At 52.8% G+C, this 22046-nt stretch overlaps 1 protein-coding gene across 1 annotated transcript; it reads right to left on the minus strand.

Annotated features, from left to right (window-relative positions):
• Positions 1 to 8945: 8945 nt before the first annotated feature.
• CCDC12 (coiled-coil domain containing 12) lies at positions 8946 to 21085 on the minus strand. The gene is made up of 7 exons (XM_075316903.1): positions 20987 to 21085; positions 18233 to 18291; positions 16895 to 16974; positions 16757 to 16818; positions 15398 to 15432; positions 14918 to 14994; positions 8946 to 9350 (listed from the first exon to the last, which is right to left on the minus strand). Exons 1-7 carry the CDS (start codon positions 21062 to 21064, stop codon positions 9271 to 9273), a joined length of 471 nt encoding a protein of 156 aa, XP_075173018.1. The 5' UTR covers positions 21065 to 21085; the 3' UTR covers positions 8946 to 9270.
• Positions 21086 to 22046: the final 961 nt, after the last annotated feature.

The following is a 22046-nucleotide window of genomic DNA, read 5'->3' on the forward strand; positions in this document are numbered from 1 at the left end:
TTCGCTGCAATGCACATCTGGCCTCTGCACAGCATACTGTATCTTGCTGCAATGCACATCTGGCCTCTGCACAGCATACTGTATACGGCTGCAATGCACATCTGGCCTCTGCACAGCATACTGTATACGGCTGCAATGCACATCTGGCCTCTGCACAGCATACTGTATCTTGCTGCAATGCACATCTGGCCTCTGCACAGCATACTGTATACGGCTGCAATGCACATCTGGCCTCTGCACAGCATACTGTATCTTGCTGCAATGCACATCTGGCCTCTGCACAGCATACTGTATCTTGCTGCAATGCACATCTGGACTCTGCACAGCATACTGTATCTGGCTGCAATGCACATCTGGCCTCTGCACAGCATACTGTATCTTGCTGCAATGCACATCTGGACTCTGCACAGCATACTGTATCTGGCTGCAATGCACATCTGGCCTCTGCACAGCAAACTGTGTCTTGCTGCAATGCGCATCTGGCCTCTGCACAGCATACTGTATCTGGCTGCAATGCACATCTGGCCTCTGCACAGCATACTGTGTCTTGCTGCAATGCACATCTGGCCTCTGCACAGCATACTGTATCTGGCTGCAATGCACATCTGGCCTCTGCACAGCATACTGTGTCTTGCTGCAATGCACATCTGGACTCTGCACAGCATACTGTATCTGGCTGCAATGCACATCTGGCCTCTGCACAGCATACTGTGTCTTGCTGCAATGCACATCTGGGCTCTGCACAGCATACTGTATCTGGCTGCAATGCACATCTGGACTCTGCACAGCATACTGTATCTTGCTGCAATGCACATCTGGACTCTGCACAGCATACTGTATCTGGCTGCAATGCACATCTGGCCTCTGCACAGCATACTGTATCTGGCTGCAATGCACATCTGGCCTCTGCACAGCATACTGTATCTGGCTGCAATGCACATCTGGACTCTGCACAGCATAGTGTATCTTGCTGCAATGCACATCTGGCCTCTGCACAGCATACTGTGTCTTGCTGCAATGCACATCTGGCCTCTGCACAGCATACTGTATCTGGCTGCAATGCACATCTGGCCTCTGCACAGCATACTGTGTCTTGCTGCAATGCACATCTGGACTCTGCACAGCATACTGTATCTGGCTGCAATGCACATCTGGCCTCTGCACAGCATACTGTGTCTTGCTGCAATGCACATCTGGGCTCTGCACAGCATACTGTATATGGCTGCAATGCACATCTGGCCTCTGCACAGCATACTGTATCTTGCTGCAATGCACATCTGGCCTCTGCACAGCATACTGTATCTTGCTGCAATGCACATCTGGCCTCTGCACAGCATACTGTATCTTGCTGCACGCTGTGTAATATGGTAGGTGACACGTCTGCACAAGCATCTGTGATACGTGGTGGTAGGTCCTGCAATGTTGGGGGAGGGGTCGCATACACCGGCTGTGTGATGTGACCTCACAGAAAGAAGTCCAATGGGGTCAGGTCAGGTGAGCGGAGGCCACTCCACACAGCCCCATACCCAATGACTTGTAGGAAGGTCTCCATGAGGTGTCGCTTCACGTCCGCAGCCTTGTGAGGTTTACACCTTCTAATCACAGCATTTCTGTATGCAAGGTGTCGATTCATATTGAACAGGGTTTAACAAAAGATCCAAAGTTTATTAACATAAAACATTTATTTTGCCCAAAACCTGATGCTGATAATTAGAGAGCAGCAATGACTGTAGAGAGATGATCAGTGAATTCTCTGCAGGTAACAACAGTCACAATCAGTAGGACGTGCACCGGCCGTCACTGGGAATGACTCCAGCACATCTGCAGCCACAGGACATCACTAGTCTCTCACACTGCTCTGGGGGGATTTTGGCCACTCTTCTTCCAGTCTCTTCCACAGGACATCACTAGTCTCTCACACTGCTCTGGGGGGATTTTGGCCCACTCTTCTTCCAGTCTCTTCCAGTGGACATCACTAGTCTCTCACACTGCTCTGGGGGGATTTTGGCCCACTCTTCTTCCAGGCTCTTCCAGTGGACATCACTAGTCTCTCACACTGCTCTGGGGGGATTTTGGTCCACTCTTCTTCCAGTCTCTTCCACAGGACATCACTAGCCTCTCACACTGCTCTGGGGGGATTTTGGCCACTCTTCTTCCAGTCTCTTCCACAGGACATCACTAGTCTCTCACACTGCTCTGGGGGGATTTTGGCCACTCTTCTTCCAGTCTCTTCCACAGGACATCACTAGTCTCTCACACCGCTCTGGGGGGATTTTGGCCACTCTTCTTCCAGTCTCTTCCACAGGACATCACTAGTCCCTCACACCGCTCTGGGGGGATTTTGGTCCACTCTTCTTCCAGTCTCTTCCACAGGACATCACTAGTCTCTCACACTGCTCTGGGGGGATTTTGGCCCACTCTTCTTCCAGTCTCTTCCACAGGACATCACTAGTCTCTCACACCGCTCTGGGGGGATTTTGGCCACTCTTCTTCCAGTCTCTTCCACAGGACATCACTAGTCCCTCACACTGCTCTGGGGGGATTTTGGTCCACTCTTCTTCCAGTCTCTTCCACAGGACATCACTAGTCTCTCACACTGCTCTGGGGGGATTTTGGCCCACTCTTCTTCCAGTCTCTTCCACAGGACATCACTAGTCTCTTACACCGCTCTGGGGGGATTTTGGCCACTCTTCTTCCAGTCTCTTCCACAGGACATCACTAGTCCCTCACACTGCTCTGGGGGGATTTTGGTCCACTCTTCTTCCAGTCTCTTCCACAGGACATCACTAGTCTCTCACACTGCTCTGGGGGGATTTTGGTCCACTCTTCTTCCAGTCTCTTCCACAGGACATCACTAGTCTCTCACACTGCTCTGGGGGGATTTTGGCCCACTCTTCTTCCAGTCTCTTCCACAGGACATCACTAGCCTCTCACACTGCTCTGGGGGGATTTTGGCCACTCTTCTTCCAGTCTCTTCCACAGGACATCACTAGTCTCTCACACCGCTCTGGGGGGATTTTGGTCCACTCTTCTTCCAGTCTCTTCCACAGGACATCACTAGTCCCTCACACTGCTCTGGGGGGATTTTGGCCCACTCTTCTTCCAGTCTCTTCCACAGGACATCACTAGTCTCTCACACTGCTCTGGGGGGATTTTGGCCACTCTTCTTCCAGTCTCTTCCACAGGACATCACTAGTCTCTCACACCGCTCTGGGGGGATTTTGGCCACTCTTCTTCCAGTCTCTTCCACAGGACATCACTAGTCCCTCACACCGCTCTGGGGGGATTTTGGTCCACTCTTCTTCCAGTCTCTTCCACAGGACATCACTAGTCTCTCACACTGCTCTGGGGGGATTTTGGCCGACTCTTCTTCCAGTCTCTTCCACAGGACATCACTAGTCTCTCACACCGCTCTGGGGGGATTTTGGCCACTCTTCTTCCAGTCTCTTCCACAGGACATCACTAGTCCCTCACACTGCTCTGGGGGGATTTTGGTCCACTCTTCTTCCAGTCTCTTCCACAGGACATCACTAGTCTCTCACACTGCTCTGGGGGGATTTTGGCCCACTCTTCTTCCAGTCTCTTCCACAGGACATCACTAGTCTCTCACACCGCTCTGGGGGGATTTTGGCCACTCTTCTTCCAGTCTCTTCCACAGGACATCACTAGTCCCTCACACTGCTCTGGGGGGATTTTGGTCCACTCTTCTTCCAGTCTCTTCCACAGGACATCACTAGTCTCTCACACTGCTCTGGGGGGATTTTGGTCCACTCTTCTTCCAGTCTCTTCCACAGGACATCACTAGTCTCTCACACTGCTCTGGGGGGATTTTGGCCCACTCTTCTTCCAGTCTCTTCCACAGGACATCACTAGTCTCTCACACCGCTCTGGGGGGATTTTGGCCACTCTTCTTCCAGTCTCTTCCACAGGACATCACTAGTCCCTCACACTGCTCTGGGGGGATTTTGGTCCACTCTTCTTCCAGTCTCTTCCACAGGACATCACTAGTCTTTCACACTGCTCTGGGGGGATTTTGGCCCACTCTTCTTCCAGTCTCTTCCACAGGATATCACTAGTCTCTCACACTGCTCTGGGGAGATTTTGGTCCACTCTTCCTCCAGTCTCTTCCACAGGACATCACTAGTCTCTCACACTGCTCTGGGGGGATTTTGGCCCACTCTTCTTCCAGTCTCTTCCACAGGACATCACTAGTCTCTCACACTGCTCTGGGGGGATTTTGGCCCACTCTTCTTCCAGTCTCTTCCACGGGACATCACTGGTCTCTCACACTGCTCTGGTGGGATTTTGGTCCACTCTTCTTCCAGTCTCTTCCACAGGACATCACTAGTCTCTCACACTGCTCTGGGGGGATTTTGGCCCACTCTTCTTCCAGTCTCTTCCACAGGACATCACTATCCTCTCCCACTGCTCTGGGGGGATTTTGGCCCACTCTTCTTCCAGTCTCTTCCACAGGACATCACTAGTCTCTCACACTGCTCTGGGGGGATTTTGGCCACTCTTCTTCCAGTCTCTTCCACAGGACATCACTAGTCTCTCACACCGCTCTGGGGGGATTTTGGCCACTCTTCTTCCAGTCTCTTCCACAGGACATCACTAGTCCCTCACACCGCTCTGGGGGGATTTTGGTCCACTCTTCTTCCAGTCTCTTCCACAGGACATCACTAGTCTCTCACACTGCTCTGGGGGGATTTTGGCCCACTCTTCTTCCAGTCTCTTCCACAGGACATCACTAGTCTCTCACACCGCTCTGGGGGGATTTTGGCCACTCTTCTTCCAGTCTCTTCCACAGGACATCACTAGTCCCTCACACTGCTCTGGGGGGATTTTGGTCCACTCTTCTTCCAGTCTCTTCCACAGGACATCACTAGTCTCTCACACTGCTCTGGGGGGATTTTGGCCCACTCTTCTTCCAGTCTCTTCCACAGGACATCACTAGTCTCTCACACCGCTCTGGGGGGATTTTGGCCACTCTTCTTCCAGTCTCTTCCACAGGACATCACTAGTCCCTCACACTGCTCTGGGGGGATTTTGGTCCACTCTTCTTCCAGTCTCTTCCACAGGACATCACTAGTCTCTCACACTGCTCTGGGGGGATTTTGGTCCACTCTTCTTCCAGTCTCTTCCACAGGACATCACTAGTCTCTCACACTGCTCTGGGGGGATTTTGGCCCACTCTTCTTCCAGTCTCTTCCACAGGACATCACTAGTCTCTCACACCGCTCTGGGGGGATTTTGGCCACTCTTCTTCCAGTCTCTTCCACAGGACATCACTAGTCCCTCACACTGCTCTGGGGGGATTTTGGTCCACTCTTCTTCCAGTCTCTTCCACAGGACATCACTAGTCTTTCACACTGCTCTGGGGGGATTTTGGCCCACTCTTCTTCCAGTCTCTTCCACAGGACATCACTAGTCTCTCACACTGCTCTGGGGAGATTTTGGTCCACTCTTCCTCCAGTCTCTTCCACAGGACATCACTAGTCCCTCACACTGCTCTGGGGGGATTTTGGCCCACTCTTCTTCCAGTCTCTTCCACAGGACATCACTAGTCTCTCACACTGCTCTGGGGGGATTTTGGCCCACTCTTCTTCCAGTCTCTTCCACAGGACATCACTATTCTCTCACACTGCTCTGGGGGGATTTTGGTCCACTCTTCTTCCAGTCTCTCCACAGGACATCACTAGCCTCTCGCACAGCTCTGGGGAGATTTTGGTCCACTCTTCTTCCAGTCTCTTTCACAGGACATCACTAGTCTCTCACACTGCTCTGGGGGGATTTTGGCCCACTCTTCTTCCAGTCTCTTCCACAGGACATCACTAGTCCCTCACACTGCTCTGGGGGGGGGGGGATTTTGACCCACTCTTCTTCCAGTCTCTTCCACAGGACATCACTAGTCCCTCACACTGCTCTGGGGGGATTTTGGCCCACTCTTCTTCCAGTCTCTTCCACAGGACATCACTAGTCTCTCACACTGCTCTGGGGGGGGGATTTTGACCCACTCTTCTTCCAGTCTCTTCCACAGTTCTCTGACTGTTGGGGGTTTTGTGGTCATAACTTTGTCACCAAGAATTCTCAAAAAGGTTTTATTCGGTTTAGATCAGGACTCTGGGCGGTGGCCATTTCATTGTTTCCAGGAGCTGCTTTTCCCATTTTGCTTTGCGACAGGGGGCATTGTCCTGCATGAAAATTGCTGCTGATTGAGTGATGGACACAAGTAAGGGGCCGCTTGTTGTGAAGAAGGTTCTGATCCACACTTGGATCTCTCATACAGCTACATGGCAGAGTGAATACAAGTCCTGCTGAAAACATTCCCCAATGACCCTTCCTCCACCGCCGCTCACTGACTTCTTAACACACTTTGGGTTCAGTCTTTCCTCAGTTTGTGGATGAACATAATGTTTCCCATCAGACCCAAATACATTAAACTTACTTTCATCACTATAATGAGCTGTGGACACTTCTCTGTCCACACAACATGCTCCTCACCACAGCAGAGTCTAGTCTTGTGATTTCTTCTCCTAATGAGAGGTTTGGTCACTGCAGAGTGGGCTTTCAGTCCAAACGCTCTTACACGTCATGACACTGTATGACGAGACAGATCCTTACCCTGTTCAGTGCTGAACTGGCAGCAATTCCAGCTGCAGTGGTGAAAGTATTACCCATGGAGATTTTCCGCATTATCCTGTCCTCTCTTACATTTGTCTTGCGAAGGCACCCGGCCTTCTTGGGTGATTTGAAATAGTTTGTGTTGTTGTAAAGATGCAATATTCTCAAAATCACAGACTTGGAACAACCATCTTCTCTTGCTATGGCTGATAGGGTCACCCCTTTGGCCTTCATTTGGACAACCTGCTGCCAGAAGGCTTCAGACGCTTTGGAACGGCAAAGTCAGTGCAGACTGGAAAGTTAGGAGCCAGTTACATAGGGATTGTCAGATAATAGGAAATTAGCCCCAGGTGAAGATCAACACCAATAACTTGCAGGGATCTGAAAGTGTTCTCCAATTGTGATCCATGTTCTCTTTCATTTATCTCATTTACATTTTTTTTTATTATTTGCTTTAGCATAAAGTCAATTTATGAAATAAGTGAAAAATCCATCGAGTCTCCTCATGTTAGGATATACTCACATAGGACGACAATGATTGCAACATGTAGGAAATTGTGCTCTATTTTTGATATATTATATATACACACACATACATAATTCTGCACACGGTGTGTGTATGTATGTATTAGGCAAGTTGTATTTTAGAGGATTTTTTTTATTATTGATTAACAACTATGTTCTCAATCACCCCAAAAGAATGATAAATATCAAAGCTTAATATTTTTGGCAGTTGGAGGGGTTCTTTAGATTTGGCGATCTTAGGAGGATCTGTTTGTGCAGGTACCTATTACTGTGCAGAATTATTAGGCAACTTAATTAAAACCAAATATATTCCCATCTCACTTGTTTATTGTCACCAGGTAACCAATATAACGGCACAAAATTTAGAAATAAACATTTCTGACATGCAAAAACAAAACCCCCAAAAAATGAGTGCCCAATATCGCCCCCTTTCTTTCTGATGACACTCAGCAGCCGACCATCCATAGATTCTGTCATTGCTTGATCTGTTTACGATGAACATTGCGTGCAGCAGCCACCACAGCCTCCAGACACCACAGCCACCAGACACCACAGCCTCCAGACACCACAGCCTCCAGACACCACAGCCTCCAGAGGTGGACTGTTTTCCCTCCCTGTAGATCTCACATTTTATGAGGGACCACAGGTTCTCTATGGGGTTCAGATCAGGGAACAAGGGGGCCATGTCATTATTTTTTCATCTTTTAGATCTTTACTGGCCGGCCACGCTGTGGAGTAGTTGGATTCATGTGATGGAGCATTGTCCTGCATGAAAATCATGTTTTTCTTGAGTGATAGCGACTTCTTCCTGTACCACTGCTTGAAGAAGTTGTCTTCCAGAAACTGGCAGTAGGTCTGGGAGTTGAGCTTCCTCCATCCTCAACCCAAAAAGGTCCCACAAGTTGATCTTTGATGATCCCAGCCCATACCAGTGCCCACCTCCACCTTGCTGGTGTCTGAGTCGGAGTGGAGCTCTCTGCCCTTTACTGATCCAGCCTCTGGCCCATCCATCTGCCCATCAAGAGTCACTCTCATTTCATCAGTCCATAAAACCTGTGAAGAATCAGTCTTAGATATTTCTTGGCCCAGTTTTGAGGTTTTATCTTGTGTTTCTTGGTCAGAGGTGGTGGTTTTCAGCCTTCCTTACCTTGGCCATGTCCCTGAGTATGGCACACCTTGTGCTTCTTGATACTCCAGTAACGTTGCAGCTCTGAAATATGGCCAAACTGGTGGCAAATGGCATCTTGGCAGCTTCACACTTGATTTTCCTCAATTCATGGGCAGTTATTTTGCGCCTTTTTTGCCCCGCACGCTTCTTGCGACCCTGTTGGCTATTTGCCATGAAACGCTTGATTGTTCGGTGATCACGCTTCAAAAGTTTCGCAATTTCAAGACTGCTGCGTCCCTCTGCAAGACATCTCACAATATGGACTTTTCAGAGCCCGTCACATCTCTCTTCTGACCCATTTTGCCAAAGGAAAGGAAGTTGCCTAATAATGAAGCACCCCTTATATAGGGTGTTGATGTCATTACACCGCACCCCTCCTCATTACAGAGATGCACATCACCGGATTTACTTCATTGGTAGTTGGCTCTCAGCCTATACAGCTTGGAGTAGGACGACATGTATAAAAAGTATCATGTGATCAAAATACTCATCTGCCTAATAATTCTGCGCACACACACAATTATATATATAATAAAAAATTATATATATATATATATAAAAAAAAAATCAGGCTGTAAACTGAATTCTTGATTCTTCTTCCGTTCCCTCCAGTTTTGCACAATTAGGACTATTTCCATGAGTTTATTATAAAGTAAAATTAAAAAAAAAAACAAAAAAGGAAAATTGTGACAAATAATCATATACAAATATAACACTCTTCGCTGCTTTCATCTTGTGCTAAAATCCACAAGTCCCTGCAGCCAGGTGCAGACCATATGTACATCCTGGAGAGCGAGGCTGACACTCATCACACCGGCCCCCCGGGGGCACCAGTGAGACCACTGCACCCCCCACATCATGTGATGATCCAGGATCAGGGCTGGTGATGCCCCCCGCCTGCTCCAGAGTCCGCCATCACTGAGGACACCGCACGTCCGTCCGCTCCGATATCATCAGTCAGAATCCTCATTCTCCTGTTTTGCAGCCTGAACAGCGTCCGCGAGATTCTCCTCCTGACCCTTCAATCGCTCCCCTGCCGAAAAGACATGAGACGCAGATATCACTACTGGAGCGTTATAAGAGGAGCCGAGATCAGTCACACACAGCGGGTGCAATAAGTATTGAACACTTCATACATGTTCTAAGTAAAGATATATTTCGAAAGGTGGATGAGAATGGTTCTTTTTACTTATTTCCAAAGATGCCAATGTCATGAAATTCTCACCAGATGTCAGTAACAACCCATAAAATCCACACAGGCAAAGAAATCAAGCCAAAAGGTGTCCATGAATGTGTAATGAGACATGACAAAAGGAAAAGTATTGAACACATGAAGAAAGAGAAGTGCAAAAAGCCCTGGAAAGTCCTGACACCCCCTGAACTCTATCAGTAATTAGACATCAATCCTGCCACTTAGTGAGAAATAATATCAGCTGCTTCAACTGATGCCGATAAAAAGAAGGTGTCTAATTTCCCAGGTGCCACACAAGAAACATCCCATGATGGGTAAAACCAGTGAGCTGTCTCAAGACTTTGCATCCAAATTGTTTGAAAACATACTGAGGAATTTCTAAGCTACTTAAGATTCCAGTAAGCACTATGGGGGCCATAATCTGGAAGTGGCAAGAACATCATTTCACCATAAACTGGCCCTTGACCAGGTGCTCCCTGCAATATTTCAGACAGCAGAGTGAAAAGAATTACTACAAGCAGGGCTGTATTTTGCCTTCGTGCTGCCCTAGGCACTTTAAGTGGTCACGCCCCTTAGTGACAACGTAAAACTGAGTTTTCGCACACGACATCTGTTTAAGGCAGATCTACTCTGTAAAACACTTGAAAAAGTATCAATGAGAAACGAAGGGCACTAACCCCCCCCCCCCCAATGGGGATCACCACAGGCACATCAAAACATAGCATGAGTATAAAATATTCCCACCGTCCCCACTTATATACTGTGACTGTCACACTGCCCCTAATAAACTACACACTGCCCTCCCTTATAAATTATACCCACCACACCTTCCTCAATTATGAAATATGATCTGCACATTGTCCCCTCCTCACAATGTCCCATGCATGCTGCCCCCTCCTCACAATGTCCCATGCATGCTGCCCCCTCCTCACAATGTCCCATGCATGCTGCCCCCTCCTCACAATGTCCCATGCATGCTGCCCCCCTCCTCACAGTGTCCCATGCATGCTGCCCCCTCCTCACAATGTCCCATGCATGCTGCCCCCTCCTCACAATGTCCCATGCATGCTGCCCCCTCCTCACAGTGTCCCATGCATGCTGCCCCCTCCTCACAGTGTCCCATGCATGCTGCCCCCTCCTCACAATGTCCCATGCATGCTGCCCCCTCCTCACAATGTCCCATGCATGCTGCCCCCTCCTCACAATGTCCCATGCATGCTGCCCCCTCCTCACAATGTCCCATGCATGCTGCCCCCTCCTCACAATTTCCCATGCATGCTGCCCCCTCCTCACAATGTCCCATGCATGCTGCCCCCTCCTCACAGTGTCCCATGCATGCTGCCCCCTCCTCACAGTGTCCCATGCATGCTGCCCCCTCCTGACAGTGTCCCATGCATGCTGCCCCCTCCTGACAGTGTCCCATGCATGCTGCCCCCTCCTGACAGTGTCCCATGCATGCTGCCCCCTCCTCACAATGTCCCATGCATGCTGCCCCCTCCTCACAGTGTCCCATGCATGCTGCCCCCTCCTCACAGTGTCCCATGCATGCTGCCCCCTCCTCACAGTGTCCCATGCATGCTGCCCCCTCCTCACAGTGTCCCATGCATGCTGCCCCCTCCTCACAGTGTCCCATGCATGCTGCCCCCTCCTCACAGTGTCCCATGCATGCTGCCCCCTCCTGACAGTGTCCCATGCATGCTACCCCTCCTGACAGTGTCCCATGCATGCTGCCCCCTCCTCACAGTGTCCCATGCATGCTGCCCCCTCCTCACAGTGTCCCATGCATGCTGCCCCCTCCTCACAGTGTCCCATGCATGCTGCCCCCTCCTCACAATGTCCCATGCATGCTGCCCCCTCCTCACAATGTCCCATGCATGCTGCCCCCTCCTCACAATGTCCCATGCATGCTGCCCCCTCCTCACAATGTCCCATGCATGCTGCCCCCTCCTCACAATGTCCCATGCATGCTGCCCCCTCCTCACAATGTCCCATGCATGCTGCCCCCTCCTCACAATGTCCCATGCATGCTGCCCCCTCCTCACAGTGTCCCATGCATGCTGTCCCCTCCTCACAGTGTCCCATGCATGCTGCCCCCTCCTCACAGTGTCCCATGCATGCTGCCCCCTCCTCACAGTGTCCCATGCATGCTGCCCCCTCCTCAGTGTCCCGTGCATGCTGCCCACTCCTCACAATGTCCCATGCATGCTGCCCCCTCCTCACAGTGTCCCATGCATGCTGCCCCCTCCTCACAGTGTCCCATGCATGCTGCCCCTCTCCATGAGCTCCTAATGCTGCCTTCCGCTTTTCCATAATGACATCTCCATGCTGCCCCACTCATCATACTAAGACCACCACACTAGAGCTTATGCTGAGACCCACACACACACACACACACACACACACACACACACACACACACACACACTACCCCACTCTTGATATTGACTCCCCTACATTGCTCCACTCCATACTGAGCCCACACATGCTGCCCCTTCTCCATAATGAGCTCCCAATGCTGCCCCCCTCTTATTCTGAGTCCTTACACTGCCCCCCATCGATATTGTCATTGCTCTAGCCCTCAACCCTTGTCCTCTGTCTCTAGCATTGGCCCCTCTCTTCCATTCCCCCAGCAGCAGCCTCTCTCCCCCCGCCTCCAGCAGCAGCCTCTCCCCCAGCATCAGCCTCTCTCCCCCCAGCCTCCCCCAGCATCAGCCTCTCTCCCCCCAGCCTCCCTCAGCATCAGCCTCCCTGCTCCCAGCTTACCCCAGCATCAACCTCTCTCCTCCCATCCTCCCCCAGCATGAGCCTCCTCCAGCATCAGCCTCTCTCCTCCCAGCCTCCCCCAGCATCAGCCTCCCTCCTCCCAGCCTCCCCCAGCATCAGCCTCCCTCCTCCCAGCTTCCCCCAGCATCAGCCTCCCTCCTCCCAGCCTCCCCCAGCATCAGCCTCCCTCCTCCCAGGCTCCCCCAGCATCAGCCTTCCTCAGCATCAGCCTCCCCCAGCATCAGCCTCCCTCCTCCCAGCATCAGCCTCCCTCCTAGCCTCCCCCAGCATCAGCCTCCCTCCTCCCAGCATCAGCCTCCCTCCTCTCTCAGCCTCCCTCCTCCAAGTCTCCCTCAGCTTCCCTCCTCCAAGCCTCCCCCTCCCCCTCCCAGCCTCCCCCAGCATCAGCCTCCCCCAGCATCAGCCTCCCCCAGCATCAGCCTCCCTCCTCCTAGCCTCCCCCAGCATCAGCCTCCCTCCTCCCAGCATCAGCCTCCCTCCTCCAAGTCTCCCTCAGCATCAGCTTCCCTCCCCCCCCTCCCAGCCTCCCCCAGCATCAGCCTCCCTCAGCATCAGCCTCTCTCCTCCCAGCCTCTCTCTCTCTCCCCAGCCTCCCCCCCAGCCTCTCTCTCTCTCTCTCCCCAGCCTCCCCCCCAGCCTCTCTCTCTCTCCCCCCAGCCTCCCCCCCAGCCTCTCTCTCTCTCCCCAGCCTCTCTCTCTCTCTCCCCAGCCTCCCCCCCAGCCTCTCTCTCTCTCTCCCCAGCCTCCCCCCCAGCCTCTCTCTCTCTCTCCCCAGCCTCCCCCCCAGCCTCTCTCTCTCTCCCCAGCCTCCCCCCAGCCTCTCTCTCTCTCTCCCCAGCCTCCCCCCCAGCCTCTCTCTCTCTCCCCAGCCTCTCTCTCTCTCCCCAGCCTCCTCCCCAGCCTCTCTCTCTCTCTCCCCAGCCTCCCCCCCAGCCTCTCTCTCTCTCCCCAGCCTCTCTCTCTCTCCCCAGCCTCCTCCCCAGCCTCTCAGCCTCTCTCTCTCTCCCCAGCCTCTCTCTCTCTCCCCAGCCTCCCCCCCAGCCTCTCTCTCTCTCCCCAGCCTCCCCCCCAGCCTCTCAGCCTCTCTCTCTCTCCCCAGCCTCCCCCCCAGCCTCTCTCTCTCTCCCCAGCCTCCCCCCCAGCCTCTCAGCCTCTCTCTCTCCCCAGCCTCCCCCCCAGCCTCTCAGCCTCTCTCTCTCTCCCCAGCCTCCCCCCAGCCTCTCAGCCTCTCTTTCTCTCCCCAGCCTCCCCCCCAGCCTCAGCCTCTCTTTCTCTCCCCAGCCTCCCCCCCAGCCTATCAGCCTCTCTCCCCAGCCTCTCAGCCTCTCTCTCTCTCCCCAGCCTCCCCCCCAGCCTCTCAGCCTCTCTCCCCAGCCTCCCCCCCAGCCTCAGCCTCTCTCTCCCCAGCCTCCCCCCCAGCCTCAGCCTCTCTCTCTCTCTCCCCAGCCTCCCCCCCCAGCCTCAGCCTCTCTCTCTCTCCCCAGCCTCCCCCCCAGCCTCAGCCTCTCTCTCTCCCCAGCCTCCCCCCCCAGCCTCAGCCTCTCTCTCTCCCCAGCCTCCCCCCTAGCCTCAGCCTCTCTCTCTCCCCAGCCTCAGCCTCTCTCCCCAGCCTCAGCCTCTCTCCCCCCAACCTCCCCTTGCATGATTATAGTGGACAAAAAGAGGCATCGCAACGATCATCAACTAACCTGTAAGGAGCCCATACATTCTAGGCTCTGCCTCTGCCTTACCTGCTCCGGTGCCCGCCTCTCTGCTCTGGCTGGCTCCGCTTCTGGCTGGCTCCAGGTTCAGACGCGTCCTCCTCCGCGGCGTGTGTCGTCTGCAGCATTGGACGCTGCAGCACGGGGCAGTCAGCTGATTGTCGCGCCCGCGCGCCTCTGACCCGGAAGTGCAGTTCATGGAACTTCCGGGGTTAATCACTATGCCTATGTAAATAGACCGAAGTGCGCCTCTCCTCCCTCTCAACCCCCCCCCCGAACACAGCCGAGTGTAACGGAGGGAGGGACGGATGGCGGGGATGTAAAAAAAAAAAATTTTATATAAATTTTTTTTTTTTTTTGCTGCCAGAAAGTGCCGCCCCCCGCAACGTGCCGCCCTAGGCACGGGACCACGGGTGCCTAGTGGCAAATACGGCCCTGACTACAAGAGTCGTCCAAGAGTCCCCTATGGAGAACTACAGAAAGACCTGGAATCAGCAGGTGCAATTGTTTCACAGAAAACAGTAAGTAATGCACCCCCCCTCCATGGCCTGTATGCACGCTCCTGTATGCACGCTCCTGTATGCACGCTCCTGTATGCATACTCACCACGCAAGACACTATAGCTGAACAAAAAGCAGGTTCAAGAGCATTTAAAGAGTTTATTCAATATTTAGACAAGTCTCTGAAATATAGTCTGGTCAGATGAGAGCAAAATTGAACTCTTTGGAGGCCACAATACACACCATGTTTGGAGGCCAAAAGGCAAATCACCCCAAAAACCCCAACAGTGAAGTGTGGAGGTGGGAACATCATGGTGTGCAGCTGTTTTTCAGCAGATGGCACTTTTACCCTATTTGATCAGTGTTATTTACATGCACTTCTACGATATGCCTCATATCCAGGATCCTAGGGTCGGATACTCACGGATGAGCTCCGCGATGGCGCGCTGCGTCCGCTTCTCCAGCTTCTCTAACTTCTTAGCGACGTCTCTCTTCAGATCCCTGAGGAAAAGAATAGAGCATAGCCACAACAATCACTTCTATGCTTTTATGTCTCATTATAGTAACCACTTTTATTTGTCCACCTGCAGTGTAAAGCATGGTGGTGCTTATGGCTAGATACCGGGTGTAAGCACAGGTCTCCCTGATCTGTACTGGATATTTTACTGTACACAGATATTACACTACATGTGGGAGAAGTAAGCGGCACAGACCCCCTGTGTACGACAGCAGATGTGGTCATGACAACCAGACTGAAAACCTCCATTCTTTACACTGCAGGCAGCATCCAGGGAACATAGTAGTAGAATCTGAGCTATGTCAGACAAAGTGATGATGTCTCACTGATCGGCTGTGACCCTTTATAAAGCCTCGGCCGAGCGTCTGACAACGGCCGAACACTCACCAGTCCGGCTTCCGGGGGGCGAGATTAGTCAGATCCTGAAAAACAACAGATATAATTATGGTAAAACACCCGGAGCAGTATTAGGGGCCCTCCTATACACTGTGGCCCCCGGAACACTCCTCCTCCCGGATGTTACACAGGGCACTACTGGGACCCTCCTATACACTGTGGCCCCCGGAACACTCCTCCTCCCGGATGTTACACAGGGCACTACTGGGGCCCTCCTATACACTGTGCCCCCGGAACACTCCTCCTCCCGGATGTTACACAGGGCACTACTGGGGCCCTCCTATACACTGTGCCCCCGGAACACTCCTCCTCCCGGATGTTACACAGGGCACTACTGGGACCCTCCTATACACTGTGGCCCCCGGAACACTCCTCCTCCCGGATGTTACACAGGGCACTACTGGGGCAATCCTATACACCGTGGCCCCCGAAACACTCCTCCTCCCGGATGTTACACAGGGCAGTACTGGGGCCCTCCTATGCACTGTGCCCCCGGAACCCTCCTCCTCCAGGATGTTACACAGGGCACTACTGGGGCCCTCCTATGCACTGTGCCCCCGGAACACTCCTCCTCCCGGATGTTACACAGGGCACTACTGGGGCCCTCCTATGCACTGTGCCCCGGAACCCTCCTCCTCCCGGATGTTACACAGGGCACTACTGGGGCCCTCCTATGCACTGTGGCCCCCGGAACACTCCTCCTCCCGGATGTTACACAGGGCACTACTGGGGCCCTCCTATGCACTGTGCCCCCGGAACCCTCCTCCTCCAGGATGTTACACAGGGCACTACTGGGGCCCTCCTATACACTGTGGCCCCCGGAACCCTCCTCCTCCAGGATGTTACACAGCAGTAATGGGGCCCTCCTATACACTGTGGCCCCTGGGACCCTCCTCCATCCGGATCTCACATAGAGCACTACTGGGGCCCAACCTATACACTGTGGCCCCCGGAACCCTCCTCCTCCAGGATGTTACATATAGCAGTATTAGGGGCCCAACCTATACACTGTGGCCCCCGGAACCCTCCTCCTCCAGGATGTTACACAGGGCAGTATTAAGGGCCCTCCTATACACTGTGGCCCCTAGGACCCGCCTCCATCCGGATCTTACATAGAGCAATATTTGGACCCTCCTATACAATGTGGCCCCTGGGACTCTCCTCCTCCTCCTGGATATTACACAGAGCAGTTCTGGGGGTCTCCTATACACTGAAGCCCCTGGGATCCTCCTCAATTTGAAATAGAACTGTACTGGGGGCCTCCTATACACTGTGGCCCCTGGTCTCCTCCTCCAGGATGTTACATACAGCAGTACTATGGCCCCTCCTATGTGGCCCCTGGGTACTCACCACTTCCTCTATGATGGGCTCCGGTTTGGCGGCCTCCAGCTGCTCCTTCACCTTCTCCTCCACTAGAGGGAGCAATGAGATAGGAATGAGGCATCATGGTACTGACATGGACACCACGCTCCATGATCCGCCACTCACCAGACACGGGCTTGGCCTGCGCTATCTGCCGCCCCTTCAGGCTTTCATCCAGGGGGGTGTAATTCCTCAGCTTCAGCTCCCTGCAAGAAGTATTGCAAAGCAAGAATCAGCGCATGCTCGTCTGTGGCATCACAGTATTCATGGAGCCAGGTGATCGGGGAGGGTCTCCCCCTCTATGTATTCGGGGTCTGGGGGAATCTGAAGGTGTATAACATCTGGGGAGGGTGGGCCGTGAATTATCAGATCTTAGAGCCGATCCTGCCATCACTAGCGCCCCAATATATGACGAGTTCACTGCCCACAGCGCGGCCTCACTGTAAGGATTGCACTGGTGAGGCCAAAGCAATGTGACAGCACGGCCAAAAGCAGCACCACAATTAAGTTTTTGCAATGTGCTAAGTGGAGGCCATACACTGGGTGGGGGTCCGGACATGATACACTGGGTGGGGGTCCGGACATGATACACTGGGTGGGGGTCCGGACATGATACACTGGGTGGGGGTCCGGACATGATACACTGGGTGGGGGTCCGGACATGATACACTGGGTGGGGGTCCGGACATGATACACTGAAAGACCAAATGAGAAACCAGAAATCAATCATTTAGATATTTAGCCCAGTACGTTTCTCCATACATAGAGAGTTTTTATACATTTTCCGCACGCCGGTTATATGAAATCTTCTGCCTTATCGGCACTTTGTGTACCAGGTTGCGGCCTCCACGGTGGCTGCTGTAGTTTTGGATGTGTTAGTTACGTCGATTAAAGGGGTTGTCCAGACTTGTATTGAGTGAGGCCGGAAATGTCTACTTAGAATGAGGCTGTGTGCAAACCACACACCTGTGGTCACCTGAGCACTGGGAAATCCTCACAGGGGGCGCACACTGCATACTGTCAGGACTCATAAGCCTGAAGTCACTTGTACCCTAAGGCCGGAAAACCCCTTTAATTTGTGAGAGAGAAATGTTAACTGCACTTGGAGCCGGAGATTAGGTGTTGAAGCGTCCGCCCTACAGTCCTCATCCTGCCCCATCGGGCTTTGTCCTGTTTGGCCTCTTTAAAGATGAAGATTCTTGTCTGAAGATGAGGACGTCTGTGGCTGCAATGGGGGACTAAGAAACCGTGCGGATAAAGGGGATGGCTGAGTAGAAGCGCGTGTCGAAAAATTAAGTATTTGTCTTTTCTGAAAGTCGATTAAAATAAGTTCTACAGCCGGAGGAAGGATTATTTTCAGAGGGTGGATTATATTTTTCAAAGCCACATACACGTGTGTATATATTATATACACAGACTATATGTAATGCATGTATATCACAGCTGTATTGGATAGGAACTGACTGGTGTTTTTCGTCCTCCTTTCCGGTCTCTTCTTCGTCTGGGCCTCCATCTTCTCGTAACTACAAGAAATAAGATAAGACGGGTCAGTGATTGTGATGGACATATCTGCCCCATCCTCGCGCCGACCACTGCAGAAACTGCGTCCTCCACACATTACGTGACATCTGTGAGACCAAGACCACATCACTGTAAAGCATGGTGGTGGGTTACCCCAATCCTACAGACAGAAGGACCCCGATCCCCCACATATGGCAAAATAGCAAATCAGTGATAGAACCTGCACAATCTGAGCATCAGCCCCCCAAACAGCAGAAGGGCACGCGGGAAATCAATGTGAACGGCCCCAGGTCACTGCCATTCATTGCTACAGAGATACCGCAGACCCTCAGTGGTAAGAAGCATCGGGCAATCCAGCAATTCACTGACAGCAAGCACAGATCGTCTCAATGGGAGAAAGGTTAGAAAGAAAAAACCCAAGTATACAAGGAAATTGTGATAAGTCCCTTAAATAAAATGTCGTGCCTGTATCCGGCTCCCTGGCCCCGCTCATCGCTGCCTCTGAGCGGAGGTAAGGGGGGGGTCACCGCTCAGTCTAACATATTAGCGGTTCTGCTGCAGGAGCAGCGTTATCTGCACAGGATCCCGTGACAGTGAAGCGCCAGGAAGTGGTGGCAGACACGTACACAGCCGCCATTTATCTCCTCGCACACATCCTGCGCTTCCTCCCACACACGCAGGACAGGGGGATATGTACAACACCCGAGATGTCAGAGCTCCAAACACCCCGCAACCTCCGAATCAGGAGACGCTCAGAGACTTACAGGGTTCCCACAAACAAAGTTAATTTTAAAGTTGATTTTAATCAATAGATCTCAGAAAGATAATTTCCACAATTAGAGGTTCTATAAAACGTTCCTGTGCTGAGATAATGTTATATACGTGCCCCTGCTGTGTACTGTGTAATGGCCGTGTCTGTACAGGGGCTGGGTCCGATCACACCACAGCTCCTGGGCCGGGGAGGAAGCAAGAGAGTATCCAGGTATGACAGCACGGGGTCACAGCTGGTTCTGTGAGGTAAAACATTTCCCTGCCTATTATTAAAAAATGTTTTTCTTCAAATAAATGATTATTTGTGATCCTGTGCTGTAATGTCTGTATACTTCATTACTTCCTCGCCAGCCCAGGAGATATGGAACACCGGCTGAGGAGGAAGATGAAGGAAGGGGGTCAAGGAAGAGCGGCGGAGCTCCGGCTGGGGAGGAGATGGGTGGCAGGCCTTTCCCCAGGGAAGAGGTGGAGGGGGGGCAGCAGTGGGCCTCCGGCCGGGGAAGGATAAGAGGAGGGGGGGAAAGGAAGGAGCAGCGGTGGGCTTCCGGCCAGCGAAGGGAAGCAGGAGGATGTGGCGGGCCTTTGACTAGGAAAGGGAGGAGGAAGAAGGAGGGGGGCAGCGATCGGCCTCCGACCGGGAAAGGGAAGCAGGAGGGGGCGATGGTTGTCCTCCGGTTGGGGAAGGAGGAAGACGGGTCGGTGTGGTCCACAGGGAGGAGAAGAGGAAGAGGAGGGCGGCGGCGATCCTCAAGCCAGGGAAGGAGGAGGAGGGGTCGTCGTTGGTCCATGGGGCGGGGAAGGAGGAGGAGATGGTGGTGGTCCTCGGCCCGGGGAAAGGAGGAGGAGGGGTCAGACATGGTCCAGGGAGCGGGGAAGGAGGAGGAGACAGTAGCGGTCCTCCGCTTGGGGAAAGAAAGCAGGACGATGGGACAGTAGCGGTCCACGGGGCAGGGAAGGAGGAGAGGATGGTGGTGGTCCTTCACCCGCAGAAGGGAGGAGGGGTCAGCGGCGGTCCATGGGGCGGGGAAGGAGGAGGGGACAGTAGCGATCCTCCACCTGGGGAAAGGAAGGAGGAGGAGGGGTCAGTGGCGGTCCATGGGGCGGGGAAGGAGGAGGGGACAGTAGCGATCCTCCACCTGGGGAAAGGAAGGAGGAGGAGGGGTCAGCGGCGGTCCATGGGGCGGGGAAGGAGGAGGGGACAGCAGCGGTCCTCCGCATGGGGAAAGGAAGGAGGAGGGGTCAGCGGCGGTCCATGGGGCGGGGAAGGAGGAGGGGACAGCAGCGGTCCTCCGCATGGGGAAAGGAAGGAGGAGGGGTCAGCGGCGGTCCATGGGGCGGGGAAGGAGGAGGGGACAGCAGCGGTCCTCCGCATGGGGAAAGGAAGGAGGAGGGGTCAGCGGCGGTCCATGGGGCGGGGAAGGAGGAGGGGACAGCAGCGGTCCTCCGCATGGGGAAAGGAAGGAGGAGGGGTCAGCGGCGGTCCATGGGGCGGGGAAGGAGGAGGGGACAGCAGCGGTCCTCCGCATGGGGAAAGGAAGGAGGAGGCGGTGGCGACTTTACAAACCGAGGTCCCCGTTTTGGAGATCAGCGGTGCGGTGACCACGTTCCGCGCGCTCCTGTCGCTTCCGCTCTGGTCTCTTTGGGGCTCGGAGTTTGGCACAAAGCTCAGTTTACTTTTTTTGTATTTATCAATAAAACTGTAAAAATGTTTATAATTATCCTTCAGTAACCATAGAAACGTCCGACTAACAGACACAAACCGCCACATGTGACAGCAAATGTATCAGCCCCGGAACCTTCATCTAGAAGTGCAGAGTCCGGGCCCATGAGATGATGGCAGCAAGGTACACGGTGCACCGGCCTCACAGCACCGAGCAGCGGCGGCCACCCCCGCCCTCAGTCCCGGCCTCAGTCCCGGCCTCTCACCCGCTTCTTCCGCAGCTCCCGGAGTCTTTCCTTTCTCTTCAGCGCGGCTTCCTCCAGTTTCCCCACATTTCCCTCCATCTTCCCACAATGCGCAGCGACGAGCCCGAACCACCAATCACAGCTGACTGCTGGCACCACGTGATGTGATGCAAGGCCAGGTAAATCGACTGCTGCACGTCAGATACCATGGAGACGAAGCGACAATAAGGCAGCAGAATGGAAAGCGGAGAACATCGATTGCAGCACTTGCCGGAGCGAAGAAGAGTGGAAAAATGGGAAGGGAACGGATACGTGAGAAACCCCGAGCTCACCTGTGTATCTAATCCAGTGTGGTACTGAGCTGTGTATCTAATCCAGTGTGGTACTGAGCTGTGTATCTAATCCAGTGTGATACTGAGCTGTGTATCTAATCCAGTGTAATACTGAGCTGTGTATCTAATCCAGTGTGGTACTGAGCTGTGTATCTAATCCAGTGTGATACTGAGCTGTGTATCTAATCCAGTGTAATACTGAGCTGTGTATCTAATCCAGTGTGATACTGAGCTGTGTATCTAATACTGAGCTGTGTATCTAATCCACTGTGATACTGAGCTGTGTATCTAATCCACTGTGATACTGAGCTGTGTATCTAATCCAGTGTGATACTGAGCTGTGTATCTAATCCAGTGTGATACTGAGCTGTGTATCTAATCCAGTGTGATACTGAGCTGTGTATCTAATCCAGTGTGATACTGAGCTGTGTATCTAATCCAGTGTAATACTGAGCTGTGTATCTAATCCAGTGTGGTACTGAGCTGTGTATCTAATCCAGTGTGATACTGAGCTGTGTATCTAATCCAGTGTAATACTGAGCTGTGTATCTAATCCAGTGTGATACTGAGCTGTGTATCTAATACTGAGCTGTGTAGCTAATCCACTGTGATACTGAGCTGTGTATCTAATCCACTGTGATACTGAGCTGTGTATCTAATCCAGTGTGATACTGAGCTGTGTATCTAATCCAGTGTGATACTGAGCTGTGTATCTAATCCACTGTGATACTGAGCTGTGTATCTAATCC

The sequence above is a fragment of the Anomaloglossus baeobatrachus genome, chromosome 6 (assembly GCF_048569485.1).
Source record: "Anomaloglossus baeobatrachus isolate aAnoBae1 chromosome 6, aAnoBae1.hap1, whole genome shotgun sequence".
NCBI classification, from domain to species: domain Eukaryota; kingdom Metazoa; phylum Chordata; class Amphibia; order Anura; family Aromobatidae; genus Anomaloglossus; species Anomaloglossus baeobatrachus.